This window comes from Schistocerca cancellata, chromosome 1, assembly GCF_023864275.1.
Source record: "Schistocerca cancellata isolate TAMUIC-IGC-003103 chromosome 1, iqSchCanc2.1, whole genome shotgun sequence".
In the NCBI taxonomy this organism is placed as follows: Eukaryota; Metazoa; Arthropoda; class Insecta; order Orthoptera; family Acrididae; genus Schistocerca; species Schistocerca cancellata.
In genome coordinates, this window is record NC_064626.1 from 345,069,059 (window position 1) to 345,087,738 (window position 18,680).

Genomic DNA, 18,680 nt, shown 5'->3' on the forward strand with positions numbered 1-18,680 from the left:
TCCTCTACGGTCTGCTTCCGTGGTTCCCGCCATTTTGGTGTTGTGCGGCGGTGCACTCAGTCGTCTGATGTCCATCGCCGCGGGCAAGAGGGCCGCACAGGAGGGCCCCGTCGACGACGCCAGGCGCTGCACGCGTCTTCCGGCTTCTCCACCGCGCACCAGCTCTCATCCCTCGGCCTGGATCTCCACACGCAACAGTTGTCATCTTAGTAGGTCGTCATAAATGCTAAAATAGGCGTTATGATTGAATTCGTTTTGTTCGTTGAGGATTAAATCCGGATCTTTATTTTTGTGGGTGTATATTTCGATCTCTTCCAAAATGTTAAGAAACCGCCCCTTATGAGCTCTATGCAGGATTTCTAAATTGTTTTCAATATTCGTGACTGAGTGTTTTGTCGCAGCTATATGCGCCCCAAAAGCTGTTTTGAGAGTAGGTGTGCTCCCTGAATCTGGTTTCAAAGTTCCTACCAGTCTGTCCTATATATTGTTTACAGCAGTCATTACATTTGATCTTATATACACCTGAATCCTGAAATTTATTCCTACTATTACATATTCTATGCCGGAGGTTCAATTTTAACGTATTATTTGTTCGGAACCCTATTTTAACGTCGGATTTACGAAAGCATCTTTCAATTTTGTCTGCAATTCTTCCATTGTAAGTGAGAGCTACATATTTTTTCTTGTTGTTCCTCTTAACTGCTACTTGACTTCCTTCTGTTTGTTCCATTTGCCTCTTCTTTATCTTCCTATAAATATTCATCACCTGTTTACACGTATATCCGTTCGCTACGGCCACTTGTTTTAAAATACTTAACTCCTTTTCTACTTCCTGTTGGCTTAGTGGCAATCTTAGTAGCCTGTATACCATCGAAGTAAAATATGCCCATTTGTATCGCGGTGGGTGACAGGAGAGCTCATTGATAACTAGATCTGTACACGTAGGTTTTCTGAATATGCTAAATTCATGCTTCCCATCTTTCTTTATTAGTGTTAAATCTAAGTAATCTATACGGTTGTTTTCTTCAGATTCCATGGTGAATCTAATTTTCGGGTGTTGAGAGCTCATTTTTTGTGCTAAGTTTTCGATATCATTTTTATCTCCTTTGTATAATAAAATGGAGTCGTCAACATATCTCCTGTAATATACAATTTTCTCAGCGATATTAGGATTTTCATCAAAGAATTTGTTTTCTAAGTGATTTACAAAAATGTCAGCCAGCGTCCCAGCTAAACTGTTCCCCATTGCCAGCCCGTCTTTCTGTTGATAAATTTTACCATTGAAAGTAAAGTAATTGAACGACAAGACGTGTTCCAACATTTCCACTAGTTCAATCACTTCCCCCAGTGCCAATTTACCATGAGTGAGCAGATTGTTCTTAATGATCTCAATCGTTTCTTTTACGGGAATGTTTTTGCAAAGCTATACGCCTCTGTATGAGCCCTAATCTCTCGTATCTTATTTTCGGGGTCCGTCAGCGAAATGTATGTTTGCAGTAGTAGAATCGTTCTGCAATTAGCTTCAAATATCGGTTCTCTAAATTTTCTCAATAGTGTTCCTGAAGGGATTATCATTTAAGTTCTGTAACATCTGCATATCGTTCGAATCTACCAGTAACAAATCTAGCAGGCCCCTCTGAATTGGTTCGATGTCTTCCTTTAATCCGACTTTTCACGGATCCCAAACACTTGAAGAGCGTGAATAGGTCTCCCTAGCGTCCTACGTGCAGCCTCCTTTACAGAGTACCACAATTCCCCCAAAATGCTCCCAATGATCCGAAGTCGATCACTCACCTTACCCAATACAGTGCTTACGCGTGCGATCCATTTCGTATTGCTTTGCAACGTTACACCCAGATATTAAAAACACCACAGCATCACCAACAAACAATTGCAGATTGCTACCCAGCCTGCCTGCCAGGTCATTTATGTTTATAGAAAATAGTGGCAGTCCTATCACACTTCTCTGTGGCACTCCTGACGATATCCTTGTCTCTGATACACTCTTGCCGTCGAGGACAACATACTGAGTTTTATTACCTAAGAAGTCTTTGAGCCAGTCACATATCTCGGAACCTATTACATACGCTCGTATCTTCGTTAACAGTCTGGAGTGGGGCGCCGTGTCAGATGCTTTTGGAAATCTAGAAATACAGGATCTACCTCTTGCTTTTCGTTCATGTTTGGTGAGATGGTGTGAGAAAAGGGCAAGGTGAGTTCCGCGCGAGTGATGCTTTCTAAAACCGTGGTGATTCGTAAACATGAGCTTCTCAGTATCAAGAAAATTTATTGTGTTCGAACTGATAATATGTTCAAGGACTCTACAGCAAACCGATGTTAGGGATATTATCTTTTATTTTGGCGGTCCGTTATTTTGCCGTTTTTTATATACACCAGTCACTTACCCCTTTTTCCAGTCACTTGGGACTTTCCGCTGGGCTAAAGATCAGCGAAAAATGCAAGCTAAGTAAGGGGCCAATGTTGTAGAACACCGTTTGTAAAAACTAGTTTAAAAACATAAAAATAATACCAAACAGAGAGAGACAAGAACGCGCCTAACACAAACGCGGTAAAAACAAAAAGGAAAGCAGTGTATCAGTCGCTGTTGCATACATTGTTAGTAAAAACGAAATCCGGCACACCAGAGTTCAGTTGTGTAATGTGGAATAGGGTCGTTAACTGCTATTCACCGGCAGCGTTCGGCTGTTGAACAGGACAGCAGATATCCTGTCAGCGAGAGCCGGACGCTGCGGCATTGACAGGATGCCCTGCAGGTGCTGAGCTGAGCCTCCATTACGTGCAAGTGTTCGCCAGCTGACCGGAAACCGGAGTCTGTAGCCGGCGTCAGGACCACATCACAGCCATGCTGAGTTAACGGCAATCAAACCTCTCATCGTGCTGTGCTATAAGTGTCGAAAATACCCGGACTGAAAAAAATATCAACACCAAAAACAAGTTTTACCACATAAACGAAGGCTGGAAGGCGTGTTTCTACACCTGAAAGATGTAGAAAAATTCGCGCCAGTCGCATAAGAGTGGCGCTGGTAGCGCCTCTATGAGCATGCAAGTCAGGTTCTCCTTAAGTTCACCTTGTAACGGCCGTGACCGTTATTACCTTTGAGATTGGACGTGGTGAGCTGGTGTTACTTAATAATGCATTTAAAGCGACAAAGACGCCATTATCAGCACCTCACTTACTTTGAACGAGGTCGTGTAATAAGGCTGTGAGAAGCTAGATGTACCCTACAAGGTGTTGGAGAAAGACTCGGCAAAAATGTAACCACTGTACGTGATTGCTGACTCCGGACGGGCACGTGGTGCTACCGAGCGGGAAGACCATCGTGCTCGGCGTATGGCTGTGCTGCATCCTACTGCAGTAATCTGTGCAGAAATTGGCACCACAGTGACACAATGAATTGCTACTAATAAGAAACTTCAAGGAGAGCTGCGACTCAGACGCCCTGTAGCGCGTATTCTACTGACCTCAAACCACCACCATTTGCGATTTCAGTGGCGTCAAACGAGAGCTGATTGCAGGGTACAGTGGAGATCTGTCGTGTTTTCGGATGAAAGCTGGTTCTGCCTCGGTGCCAGTAATGGCAGTTTGTTGATTAGAAGCAGGCCAGCTAGGGCCTGCACCCAACCTCTCTTTGTGCTAGACACATTGTACCTACAGTTGGAATTATGAATTGGGGTGCGATTTTGTACGGTAGCAGGAATACTCTCGTGGTTGTCCCCCCCAACCTGGCTGAAAATTTGTGCATCAATCTGGAATTCGATCTGTTGTGCTGCCATTCATGAACAGCTTTCCAGGTGCTTTCCAGCAGGATAACGCTCGCCAACATACCGCTGTTGTAGCCCAGCGTGCCATACCGAGTGTCGACATGTGTTGCTTTGGCCTGCTCGATTACCTGAGCACATGTGGGACATCATCGCACGACAACGCCAGTGACATCTACAAATAGCAACAACTATCCCTGTATTAATCGACCGAGTGCAACAGGCATGGAACTCCATTCCACAAACGGACATCCGCCACCTGCACAAAACGACGCAGGCACGTTTGCATGCGTACATTGAATATGCTGGCTGTTACACCGGTTTTTAATGTACTAGCATTTGACATTTGCAATAGCTTATCTCGGGCTTACATTAACCTGCGATCTTGCAATGTTAATCACTTAAATATGTTACCTTGACAAATGTGTTCCCAAAGTTTCATTACTCTACATTAAGTATGTTTTGGTGTTGCGGTTTCTTTCCGTCAGTGTATGATGAGAACTTTGACTCAAGAAACGCGTTGTCGTGTAAGATGGAGGATATCTTACAGTGTAACTGAAACATACAACGCTGCTGTTCTCCCGATTATCAAATGGTTCAAATGGCTCTGAGCACTATGGGACTCAACTGCTGTGGTCATCAGTCCCCTAGAACTTAGAACTACTTAAACCTACCTAAGGACATCACACACATCCATGCCCGAGGCACGATTCGAACCTGCGACCGTAGCAGCAGCGCGGCTCCGGACTGGAGCGCCTAGAACCGCACGGCCACCGCGGCCGGCCCCGATTATCAGCTTGCACAAAATTAGACAGCTTCCAGACTGATAGAACACTTAAATTTGAATTTCCATATTGATATTTTTTCATAACATAAAATTTTATTGATACTTTGCTACAGCTCTTCACGCTAGTCTATCCTGTGCAAGCCTTTTCATTTGCGCAGGGCTACTGCAACCTACATCCATTTGAAACTGCTTACTGTACGATAGCCTTGGTCTCCCTCGACAGTCTTTACCCCTCAACGTTTCCTTCCATTACTAAAGTAACGCTTTCTTGATGCCTTAGGATGTGTCCTATGAACCGATCACTTGTTCTAGTCAAGTTGTGTCATAAATTCCTTTCTTCTAGGATTTGAATCAGCACCTCCCCACTAGTTATCCGTTTCACCCATCCAGTCGTCAGCATTCATCTCTCCCACAACATGTCAAAAGGTTCTGTGCTGTTCTTGTCTGCAATGTTTATCGTCCATGTTTCACTTCTGTACAAGGCTACAGTCCACACAAATAACTTCAGAGAAAACATACTAACACTTAAATTTATTTTTGATCTTAACAAATTTATCATTTTCAGAAACGCTTTTCTTGCTAATGCAAGTCTACATTTTATATCCTCTCTTCTTCTGCTATTATTTTGCTGCCCAGATAGCAAAACGTGTCGTTTCTTTATTTGGTTACAGGAGCATCGCCTGATATATCTCGAGTACATTCTATTATCCTTCTTTTACTGTTGTATATGTTTATCTTGTAACCTGTTTTCAAGACACTATCTATTCCATACATCTACTCTTGATAGTCATTTGCCATATCTGCAAGAGTTAAAATATCGTCAAAAAATCATGAATTCTATTTCTTGTCCCTCCACTTTAATTCCTTCTCCGAATTTTTCTTTGGTTTCCTTTACTTCTTGCCCAAACTACATATTGAATAACATAGGGGATAGGCTACGATCCTGTCTCATTCCCTGCTCAACCACTGCTTCTCGTTCATGCCCCTCGACTCTTGTAACAGCCATCTGGTTACTGTACAAGTTGTGTAAATAACCTTTCGCTCCCTGTATTTTATCCGTGTTACCTTCAGAATTTTAAAGACTGACCCATGCAACATTGTCAAAACCTTTCTGTAAACATACAGATGATATACACGTAGATTCACCTGTCGTTTGCCTGACTTTAAAGGCAAGTCGTAGGCACAATATTTTCTTACTTGTTTCCACATTTCTATGGAACTTGAAATGATCTTCCCAAGTTCGCCTTCTATCAGTTATTCCATTCCTCTGTAAATGATTGAATCAGTATTTTGCAAGCATGACGTAATAAACCGATCGCATCGGATGGCACTTACTTTCCTTGGAATTGGAATTATTACATTCCATTCTTCTTGAAGCCTCGTGGTATTTCGCTTGTCTCACATATCTTGCATCCTAGTTGGAACTTTTCTCAAAATCATAGTGCACCAAAATCTAGCCCAGTGTGTGTTGGGTACGAGGCAGAAGTTTCACAGTGTAATCTTGAGCAATGACAGAAGGAGGGACTGTTAGCGTTGCCTTCCTACGTCCTGTTGCGGATTGACAAATGTCTTTTTTGTGCGTGTGAGAGAAGTGGTTCAGCAACGTAGTGTCCCATTATTTTGATGAATACTGTGTAGAAGGAAGGGAGAGGGTGAACTATTCTGTTGTAGGGTAGCAACAGGGGGTGGTGGGTGGGTGCAGGGTGGCAAACTACCGAGCTTAGCGTCCCCCTCAGACGGGCCAATCAGCATCCGTAGTCGCACGCCTCTGCTCAGTGCGACACTGAACCCGTCTTCGTAGTTGAGGTGCGATGTGACGCTGTCGATGGTGATCCCCCAGTCGGGTGGGCACGTTAAGTTCGGTAGTCTCCTTGCATTATTCGATAAGACCACACTATACACACCAGTCTCTCCCTTCTTGTATCATAATCATCATCATCATCATCAACAACAACAACTACTACTACTACAGTGGCAAACACTTCAAGGGAGGCGCTGTGCATCACGGAAACGTGTACTTCTAAAGTTTCGAGAAAGCACTTTCCGGGGAGACTCGGACAACAAATTATTCCACTCCCCTCCCCCCGCATCCTCCCACACGACTCGCGAAATGACCGCAACGATAAAATTCGAGAAGCTAGAGACAGTACAGAGGCCTATCAACAATCATTTTTCTAACCCGCTATCAGCGAATTGAACATGGAAGAGGTGACCAGTTTGAGGTACCAGTTACCGCCAGAAACCGTCAGATCGCTTGCGGAATATTGATGTGGAAGTAGAACATGACCAACCCGCCAGGTTAGCCGAGAGCGCTAACGCGCTGCTTCCTGGACTCGGGAAGGCGCTCCGGCCCCGTATGGAATCCGCCCGGCGGATTAACGACAAAGGCCGGTGTGCCGGCCAGCCTGGATGTGGTTTTTAGGCGGTTTTCCACATCTTACCAGGTGAATACTGGGCTGGTCTCCACGTCCCGCCTCAGTTACACGACTCACAGACATTTTAAACACATTCACACTATTACGATTTACACTAGACGCAGACAACTGGGGTAACTAATAGCGTCCTGGGGGGGAGGGGGGGGGGTACGTGGTGGCGGCAGGAAGGGCATCTGGCCACCCCTTACAATTAACATGCCAAATCCGGTTAACCATGGCCGACCCTGCGTAACCGTGGGACAAGGCACAAGCGATAGATAGGATGTAGTACATGACCACAAATAAGATACTACATATATGCTATACATGCATTCATCACAGCCACGTTTACGAGTCCGTGTAACACATACTACACCTGTCACGCAAGCAGTGTTGAAGCGAGCTTGACACGACAATATTTCTCCCGCCTCCAGGATTGGAACTGGAGACCTGCCGACTGAACGCCACAGCTCGAGCGAGCGTTAGCGACTACGAGCACGGGCCGGAGTAAAAACAAAAGTAATACAACGAAATGCGTGCGCTTACAGCTTTCATCGTGAGCAGTCCAACCCGCATACCTGCGGGGCGTTCATCTACTGAGAGCTCCAAGGCGGGCTTTGAGGCGGCCGTGATTACATCACGCGGTGGCAGTGGCGGCGGAAAGCTCCCAGAGTGCACCGCGCTACATAGTGCCTTTGTAGCGCCGAAGCGCGGTCCATCGTCTTCTGCCCACGGCGATGTAGAGAAAGGGGAGAGCTCTGTAAAAGGAGCGATGCGTCTTGGAGCAAAGCGTCTGCAATTTCTTTGCTGCTAAAAAAATAATAAAAAAAAACGCCGCGTGAGAAGTCATCACCACAGATGAGTCGCTACGGCAAAGATAGGCGACGTGCAGAGAATGTTCGGTTTGTTCATTCCTGTGATGAGTTTTACAGGTAGCCGCTCCTCAGAAATGCAGTACACTTCGCGAGATGGGTTTCTCTACGTCTTGCCCACCGGCGGACGTCCTGGTAACGTTTCGACACTCGCAAGACTCAACTTAGAAAGTATGAGCACCAAGTTATGTAACATTATAAAGTGTTTCAAGCTCCCGCTGAAAGTATCCTGCATTTCAGTCATCCAAATTTCATTACCGATTCTATTAAATGGAAAGAAAAGCTTTTTCGAGTTATCGCGTATTCTAGAAGAGCATGAACAACAACATTCGTGCTTTCTCAGACCTGTAGCATTCCCCTAGCAATCAAATTCTTGTGCATGCTTCTAAGGCATACTTATAGTCTGAATAAGTAATAAATGGATTACTCGCGGTTTCTCAAATCGTTGCATTAAATAGTAATCTTAACGAATCATCTCACCAGTATTCTTCTAAAGCAGCTTTCTGTTTATTCGCTTTATACTTTCACACGTCTTCTTCATGTTGCAATACATGGGACAGAAAAAAACGAGCTGAAAATAATGGTAACACTCATTTGATAAGATTCCCTGCAAACGTGGCCGTCTTTTTGACGTCACACGCAGTATCGACAATCGATGTGGCAGGCACCATATGCATTTTGGCACATTTAGATGTTCTGAATTATAACCTGTAGTATGCTGTTTAAAGGCGACGGCGCATTGAAAATGTACTACAAGCACGTTATCCTTGTCATGAAATGTGAGTTACTACCGCATTAACGATATAAGCCTCGAAGAGATGCCACAGGTATGATAACGGAAACCTGAAACAAAAGTAGCATGACTAAGCTGTAAGAATAAAGAAGGATATATCGTAGTCTACGGAGTCGACGGATGTAGGTTCGCATTCTGCTAAGTGCTAATTTCTTTATTTTTCTCATCTTCGCGTTGTTAACATATTTTGGGGCTTACTTGTGAATGTAATATGTTGTGCATTATTGAATCTATTTAACATTTCCGTTTTATTGGACAACGAAGGATGAAATAGTTGGCTTTTATTTCCGAATAAGCGACAACTTCCTAATGTGTGGTTAGGCAGGAACCTAAGAGGACAGCTTAAACTGCTGCGAGTGTGACGATGAGCAGTAACATTCATGTTCTTTCTTGTCACAATTATTTCGCGGATAATTCTCACGTCGCAAGACTTTTCACAATCCAAACGCTAACGAAAGTAGACAGCAGTTCCTTCGATTGTCTATGTTGCGTGTGACGTCAAAGTTACTTCACGTTTGTAGGGCATATTGTGAGATGAGCGTTACCGTGATATAATTAGGCCACATCCTGGCATCGCACTTCGAGTCGTTGGAAATGCGCCGTTGTGGAGCTACGGCCGTAAAACGACAAGCAACCAGCGACGAGCGCGCGGAAGTGCGTGCATCACATCAAAAATAACATTGAAAATTATTGCATGAGCAGCTCTGTTCATTACCATGGAAGAAGAGCTGCTGTGGACTTACTTTCACCACGAAAGAATGAACGTAAAACACAAAATAGTATTTCCTACCAAGGAATAAAGCCGGCCGCGGTGGCCGTGCGGTTCTGGCGCTGCAGTCCGGAACCGCGGGACTGCTACGGTCGCAGTTTCGAATCCTGCCTCGGGCATGGGTGTGTGTGATGTCCTTAGGTTAGTTAGGTTTAAGTAGTTCTAAGTTCTAGGGGACTTATGACCTAAGATGTTGAGTCCCATAGTGCTCAGAGCCATTTGAACCAAGGAATAAAACTGTACAATAAATTGGAGAGACTGAAGAAATTGCTAAAAGAGAATGATTTAAAAAGTCAGTTAAAAATTACCTGTTACACAATATATTCTATGCATCCAAGGCTTATTTAGATAACGCAAGTAGGAGTTCGGTAAAAAATGTATCACAAATAAATAATAGTAACAGTATCAAAATGTCTATCATTCCACGTAACAGTGTCACACTACGTTTTCCTTCTTTTTTCTTTTCTTGAAAAACTTGCTCTCAACGCTATTATTTGTGTAATACTACACACCTTTTCCTCTTTCTGAGCTCAGTATCTCACATGGCCGTCACATGAGTATGAAACGATGTGTGTATAATGTGTGTCGTGCGTGCAGTGACTGGGAGTGAGAAATGGATGAGTAGTGGAGCGCTAGCCTTTTACTCTATTAAATAACTTACTTATAAAACATCGTTGCACACTAGGAACAAACAGAATGAAGCAGCACTGTTTGAAACATATCGGCCATCATTTCGGGAGGGTGGACGCTCCAGGCTTCATTCAGCCATTACGATTTACGTTTTCCGTGGTTTCCTTAAACCACTTCCGGCAAACATCATCGTTCCTATGTGTGGGTTCTGAACTCGTGTGTTGGTGTGTTGCAGGTCTGGAGGCGGAGCTGTTCTACGTGCGGGACGGCATGGTCAACACGTACGCGCTCAACTTCGTGGTGCCCGTGCACCCGGGCATCGAGAGCCTCCACTTCACCTGGCAGTCGCTCGCTGGACGACCGGTGAGTTGCGCAGTGCCAGAACTGATACACGTCTGAAGGTTTACGCTCCAGTTCTCAATTTCGTCAACACCCTTCTACTTATACTGCTGCGTCGTCTTCTACACTGAAGAGCCAAAGAAACTGGTACAACTGCCTTATATTGTGTAGCGCCCCCGCGAGCACGCGGATGTGCCGCAACGTGACGTGGCATGGACTCGACTCATCTCTGAAGCAGTGCTGCAGGGAACTGACACCAAGAATCCTGCGAGGCTGTCCATAAATTCGTAACAGTGGGTGAAGATCTCTTCTGAACAGCACGTTGCAAGGCATCATCCAAGATATGTTCAATAATGTTCATATCTGGGGAGTCTGCTGGCCAGTGGAAGTGTTTAAGCTCAGAAGAGTGTTCCTGGAGCCACTCTGCAGCCATTCTAGACGTGTGGGGTGTCGCGTGGTCCTGCTGGAATTGTCCAAGTCCCTCGGAATGCACAAAGGACATGATGCAGGTGATCAGAAAGGATGATTACTTACGTGTCACCTGTCACAGTCATATCTAGACGTATCACTCCAACTGCACACACCCCACAACATTACATAGCCTCCACCAGCTTGAACAGTCCTTTACTGACACGCAGGGTCTATGTGTTCATGAGAATGTCTGCATACCCGTACACGTCCATCCATTCGATACAATTTGAAACGAGACACGACCGACCAGGCAACAAGTTCCCAGTCATCAACAATCCAATGCCGCTGTTGACGGGCCAAGGTGAGGAGTAAAGCTTTCTGTCGTGCAGCCATCAGGAGTACACGAGTGGGCCTTCGGCTCCGAAAGCCCATATCGATGGTATTTCGTTGAATGGTTCTCACGCTGACACTTGTTGATTGCCCAGCAATGAACTCTGCAGCAATTTGCGAAAGGTTGCACTTCTGTCGCGTTGAACGATTCTCTTAAGTTGTCGTTGGTGCCGTTCTTCCAGGATCTTTTTCCGGCCGCAACGATGTCGGAGATTTGATGTTTTACCTGATTTCTGACATTCACGGTACACTTGTGAAATAGTCGTACGGAAAATCCCCTCTTCATCACTACCTCGTAGATGCTGTGTCCCATCGCTCGTGCGCCTACTATAACTCGACGTTCAAACTCACTTAAATCTTGACAACCTGCCATTGTAGCAGCAGTAACCGACCTAACATCTTCGCCACACACTTGTCTTACATATGCGTTGCCGACCGCAGCGCCTTATTCTGCCTGTTTACGTATCTCTGTATGTGAATACGCATGCGTATACCAGTTTCTTTGGCGCTCCAGTGTACAATGCTTAAAATGCCCAGTACAGTGCCGTTTCATTAGTGTTGTAAATCTGGTTGGAGTGAAAACTATTATGTTCGATGAAACCAAAGAATTCACCAATTAACGCATCAGGTGCATCTTCGTTACCACGAAGTTTCTCGTATTGTAGAGCAGTTTCTTTAATCCCGCAGTGACGGTTTAATCCTGATGAACGGTTAAAGTTTCCTTGAATCTTCAGAGTTTCATGGAACTCTCCTACTTTCTCTCTTACTGTATCATCGGATCTGATACGGAAACTCGTTCTTCTGGTGGAACCGCAAGGTCTGTGCTTCGTCTATAACGGGAAGTCAAATGAAAATGTGACACAAGGGGAAAAGTAAGTAAACTGTTTATTATTTCCATTGTAACAGCTATAACTGTTTATACATTTACCCTACTGTGAGGCAAGATGGTCATTGCCTTCATGGAAAAATGTTTGCTGTACCCAGGGATGTGTCTCTTCGTCCGAAGGAAATCGACGGACACGAATGTCTTTCTTCGGAGCTACAAAGGTATGGAAATCGCATGGGAAGAGATCGGTACTGTATGGAAGATGTGTAAGGGCTCGCATGTTGCCAAGATTGTTACGAGTACGCTGAAGAAGTTCCGTAAAAGATACGCCCCCACTACCACTTAACTTGGAAGAGTTTAAGTCTAGTTTCATGCTGCGGTCCAGCGCAGCAGTCAAATACTCGATACCGTGACGTGTGCAGAGGTATTGAGACTCCTATAACTTGAGCTGAACGGTCTGCCAGGTTTTCCCTAGAGTATACTATATTCATTCTTGCTTATGTATGAGTCCCGACGCGAGTGGATGTTTCTGATTAAATGTATTGAAGAATTTATCGTAAAAAAGGTGGCTGCTCAGCTGTAAACTGCACTAACCATTGCAAAAATGGTTTTCACGTTTTTAGATTTCCATGTGCTCCTGAACGAATAAAACGAGACAACTGGTTACCAGGACCTGGCACTCATCTGTGTATTGCAAGTATATGTTAATAAAAGTAATTACAAACATGAAACCGATTGTATGAAGCAGTTCGTCTCAATTTTTTAATTCTTGAGGAATTTTCGCGATTAGCAAAGTGAAAACTATTTAGGCCTGTTGTGGTTATTTATACACACACAAACTGAATAATACATAACTTCTTTTCTTATTTAATAATTAAGATATTTTTACAGTGTATTGGTTATTGTGAGGCAACCTGCACAAGTAACATAACTTCCAAAATATAAAGTTTTGACCGCAACAAGTAACAACGTTTCGGTCTTAATTTCTGTTAACGATAAAGAAACTTAATAAAAGCGTGAATTTCATGTACACAAAATTTACGGTTGGTGTTTGCTGAGAACGGGTGCTTACTCAGACCCCCCTGCTGGGACGTATTGAACAAAAAAATAACATAAAATGGTAGTGTTGCTTCATAGGCCTGTATGGTTGAGTTCATGCATGGTACAATTCTGCAATTCCACCTCTGTAAAAATAAAACTGCCGTATTTCTTAAAGCACCTACTTACAATTAAAACATAAACACCACTTTTGCAAGTGCCAACATATGTGCAAAAGCTAATAAGCAGCCATAGCTTGTTACTGGATAGCGTCCATATATGAAGGCAATGGGACGGAGTTCTTAATTCATTACATTTAATATTTACAGATTCTTGCGCAAGTTCCGAGCTTATATTTCTATAGCAGTGTAATTACTACATTTCAGTTTTTCTGTTATATGAAAAGTGCATTCCAAGTATCTGTATACACATATATATGAAGATAGTAACTGTTCCCGAAAGAACAGATAGCAATGATGACCGTGTAGCTTCTCTAGAATAAATGATAATTAATTGAAACCCTCAGCTGCCGACTGGTGTTGTTGATATACCTCGACGTGGAGAGCTGAAAATGTGTGGCCCGACCGGGACTCGAACCCGGATGGATAGAGCGTCTCCGAGTGTAAGCAGGAGATCCCGGGTTCGAGTCCCGGTCGGGCCACACATTTTCAGCTGTCCACATCCAGGTATATCAACAATACCAGTCGGCAGCTGAGGATTTCAATTAATTATCATCTCTATACACATTAATTGTTGTTCGGTCCTCGGGCATGGATGTGTGATGTCCTTAGGTTAGTTAGGTTTAAGTAGTTCTAAGTTCTGGGGGGACTAATGACCTCAGAAGTTAAGTCCCGTAGTGCTCAGAGCCATTTTGTTGTTCGGTACACTTCGTACATGCAATATCCAATTTCATAATAAATACATAAAAAGTTGCATGAATAGTTGACCACCCACAAGATGGGTGGTTAAATCGTCAGAGTTGGGGGAATCTTGGAAGACGATTCATTCTGTCATTATAGGAGCTCTAAGAGGTACCGTAGCACACATCGACAAAACTATCAGCGCCCTGTCAGTCGACGGCGGTTGGCTAATGGAAACGGGTTGAGGCTGCCGCCGCCAGTGTGGTCGGTAAGGCACTTGTCACTCACGCCCTTGGATCGTTCTGACGGACAGATTAATTAGCACCGCGTCTGCTGGGTCGAGGAAGGGCGTGGTAGCGAGGGGTGAGGAGGGGAGGGGAGGTAGCAATCAGTGTGTAACGTCTGGGGCTGTCACCAGCAACAATAGCGCAGCTCTCCCCTCCTGCCTGCTACACTGCCTGTCCTTCAACTCCAGTCCGTGTCGCAGGCCGTGCTTTCAACATTCAGAACCGAGCGAGGTGACGCGCGGTGGTAAGACACTGGACTCGTATTAGGGAACTCGTCGGCACAAATCTCTGTCCGCCCATCCAGATGTAGGTTTCCCGTGACTTAAAAGATTTTCCACGATATGTGAATTAATTTCACTCAATAGGACATCCATAGGTACAAAAATGCATTAATGCATCCACATTAACGGGTCCAGCCATTATAATTTGTATCTTGATCTACCTTATACAGCAACTTGAAAAAAATTGTAGAATGTAGAATAGTTCCCGATTTATGTATTAGGCAAAACGGTAGCAGAGCGAAGCACAAGGCCACACTGTGATGGTATATATCTTGTACCACAAAAATCAGTGATATATAGTTATACTGATATTTGATTTACGGACAGACCGCGGTCCGCGACATAATTCTTTTTTTCCAAACCCGTCTCCGGGATGGGAGGCATGCCGGCCCCGGATCGAATCCGCCCGGTAGATTAACGACGAGGGTCGACGTGCCGGCGTCGGCCAGCCTGGATGTGGTTTTTAGGGGGTTACCCACATCCTACTAGATGAATACCGGGCTGGTTCCCATGTTCTGTCTTGGATAAATACTACGCAAACGTGTACTACAGTTTCTCACCCTTGGACACAGAATTAACGCCATACGCAGACAGACTGGGTAACTGTTCCTGCCCTGGGTGTGGTGAAAGAGAATCTGATGACCATAGCTGTTTGGTCTCCTGAAGCACTTACTCACCATTAGCAACATCATCTTCTAGTCCTGGAGACCTCATCAGACGCTTTAACGTCCCAGATGGCAGTTACAGTCTCAAACAAACTCACTAAAATCGAAGTGTTTATATACAACGGTTGGTTCGTGACGTCATTACACCGCTATCTAAGATCGCAAGATCACGCAGACGTATGTTTTGGAACTTGTAGTGCGGAAGAGTTTGCACTGTTTGTTTTATTTAGCACTGATGATGCCTCCAGTGTGGGAATACGAAACATTCGGCAGAGAATTATGCCTTGGACCATGAAACAAACATAGCAATAATGCAAATACCGCACGTGAAAGTCTGCATTCAGTGATACACAATGTTAACATAGTTAATGTCTTTCTTTTTACCTAAGGATTGTCTGATGTTTGACCGGACTGTTAGTTATAAAAATAAACTAGCAGCTATCGTGTTGAATCATTTTTTTTCTGTAATATTTAAAAACTGTGTATTATCTTCTGCGTAAGGCAACGTTTTCCATGGTTTCCTTAAACCACATAAGACAAATGCCTCGATGATTCCTTTGAAAGCGCACGGCCTGTTTTCGTTCCCATAGTTCCGCAGTCCAAGCTTGTACTCCGTCTCAAGCGACTTCCTTCAACATTCAGTGAATAGACGTAGAGAGAGAAAGAGAGTGAGAGAGAGAGAGAGAGAGAGAGAGAGAGAGAGAGAGAGAGAGAGAGAGAGACAGAGAGAGAGAAGAGTAAGAGTGAGTGAGTCTACTAAGAATGTGTTACGACATATAGCACGAGGAGTAAAGTTATTCAGAAGGCATTGTCAAGGAAGATTTACGCTTTGTATGGTGATTTCGTTCTGCTAGACACAATCTCTGAGTGAACATTCTGGAACGTGCTGGTTAAGTAAGTACCCTCTTTTCGTTGCCGAACCTGCTGCTTTTGTCCTTTATATATTTCCACTTCACTTCTTCTTCTTCAACACTATCGTTTTATTAGCCATTTCCTCAATTTTCTTCATGTCTGGTCTCCTTCTCGACTTCATTTATTCCGTTTTCTTCGCTTACTTCTCGTATCCAACTTTTTTCGTTTCCTCGTATTGTCTTCCTTACTCTAAGGTTTTCTAAGTTTTCTAACAAGTTCGCTACACTCTTTCACATATTTTCTAATGAACATACGGAGCGTACGAATTAGTGTACTGCACTATGAGAAAGAATGTACACTCCTGGAAATTGAAATAAGAACCGTGAATTCATTGTCCGAGGAAAGGGAAACTTTATTGACACATTCCTGGGGTCAGATACATCACATGATCACACTGACAGAACCACAGGCACATAGACACAGGCAACAGAGCATGCACAATGTCGGCACTAGTACAGTGTATATCCACCTTTCGGAGCAATGCAGGCTGCTATTCTCCCATGGAGACGATCGTAGAGATGCTGGATGTAGTCCTGTGGAACGGCTTGCCATGCCATTTCCACCTGGCGCCTCAGTTGGACCAGCGTTCGTGCTGGACGTGCAGACCGCGTGAGACGACGCTTCATCCAGTCCCAAACATGCTCAATGGGTGACAGATCCGGAGATCTTGCTGGCCAGGGTAGTTGACTTACACCTTCTAGAGCACGTTGGGTGGCACGGGGTACATGCGGACGTGCATTGTCCTGTTGGAACAGCAAGTTCCCTTGCCGGTCTAGGAATGGTAGAACGATGGGTTCGATGACGGTTTGGATGTACCGTGCACTATTCAGTGTCCCCTCGACGATCACCAGTGGTGTACGGCCAGTGTAGGAGATCGCTCCCCACACCATGATGCCGGGTGTTGGCTCTGTGTGCCTCGGTCGTATGCAGTCCTGATTGTGGCGCTCACCTGCACGGCGCCAAACACGCATACGACCATCATTGGCACCAAGGCAGAAGCGACTCTCATCGCTGAAGACGACACGCCTCCATTCGTCCCTCCATTCACGCCTGTCGCGACACCACTGGAGGCGGGCTGCACGATGTTGGGGCGTGAGCGGAAGACGGCCTAGCGGTGTGCGGGACCGTAGCCCAGCTTCATGGAGACGGTTGCGAATGGTCCTCGCCGATACCCCAGGAGCAACAGTGTCCCTAATTTGTTGGGAAGTGGCGGTGCGGTCCCCTACGGCACTGCGTAGGATCCTACGGTCTTGGCGTGCATCCGTGCGTCGCTGCGGTCCGGTCCCAGGTCGACGGGCACGTGCACCTTCCGCCGACCACTGGCGACAACATCGATGTACTGTGGAGACCTCACGTCCCACGTGTTGAGCAATTCGGCGGTACGTCCACCCGGCCTCCCGCATGCCCACTATACGCCCTCGCTCAAAGTCCGTCAACTGCACATACGGTTCACGTCCACGCTGTCGCGGCATGCTACCAGTGTTAAAGACTGCGATGGAGCTCCGTATGCCACGGCAAACTGGCTGACACTGACGGCGGCTGTGAACAAATGCTGCGCAGCTAGCGCCATTCGACGGCCAACACCGCGGTTCCTGGTGTGTCCGCTGTGCCGTGCGTGTGATCATTGCTTGTACAGCCCTCTCGCAGTGTCCGGAGCAAGTATGGTGGGCCTGACACACCGGTGTCAATGTGTTCTTTTTTCCATTTCCAGGAGTGTATTTGTTCGATGAATAGGCCTTATCTGTTCATATATTATTTTGTAGATCTATCCAATAAGCATAGCATAGACTTGTAATCGTTTTTAAGTTTTGGGTTTGTATCATAAACAGCAACCCTGAGACCAACTTCAAGTGATGGATTCCATTGGCTGATAGGCTCATGTTCTGACGTGATGTCTGCACTTTTTGTTTCGCTTCTTTGTGCTAGTCTCATGCTGACACCGTGAATACATTCTTCTGAAGAAGGGCACTAAGTGCCCGAAACAGGTGAAATATTAAATTTCTTATATGCAGCTGGTTGCCTATTAATTCGTTATAGTCGACTACAGTTGCTGCCGATTGACAAAACACTAAACTTCATTTTAATGTTGATCAGCTATAGACAACCATTTCGCTCGACAGCCTGTACTCTTTTTTTCTTGAGACCTGTGCAGGATATTTTCATACATCTCATTTGTAGAGGCACGTTTCCAGAATTTTAGGTAATGTAGAAAATGATGCAATCTGTTTTGTTATCAAATGAGAATAAAGGTACTGACTGCTGATGGTTACGTTATCCTTTTATATGACTCAGAAGAGCCATAAACAGCGCTACACTCTAAAGATTGGTGTGTACTAGAAGTAGAATATTTGAGCAGATAAGTAACCAGTAGGTTTTTGTGACGCCTTGTGAACCAGACTTGCATATTTTTGCGAATAAAATGAACAATGAGAATTACAGAACGTGACTAGCACGAGGCTGACAAGAAATCGTATTGCTTGCTTTGTTCCGACGGTTCCCTCGTGTTTTTGTCATTTGTGGCGGTGCTCCTCAAAGTGGGTAACAAGGCAACCGCAAGCACAGACGCGTAATGGCAGGTGTCTGGCGCTCGGCTACACTGCCCGGAGCCATCTGTGTCTGTAATACT

General features: G+C 44.9%; 1 protein-coding gene across 1 annotated transcript in view; it reads left to right on the forward strand.

The window, feature by feature from the left end:
- The window catches only part of LOC126173477 (tyrosine-protein kinase Dnt-like), a 581,953-nt gene that overhangs the window by 361,126 nt on the left and 202,147 nt on the right, over window positions 1-18,680 (forward strand). Inside the window, exon 2 of the mRNA XM_049920958.1 lies at window positions 10,281-10,408. Within this exon, the coding sequence (XP_049776915.1) occupies window positions 10,281-10,408 (128 nt within the window). The remainder of the gene's footprint in view (window positions 1-10,280; window positions 10,409-18,680) is intronic.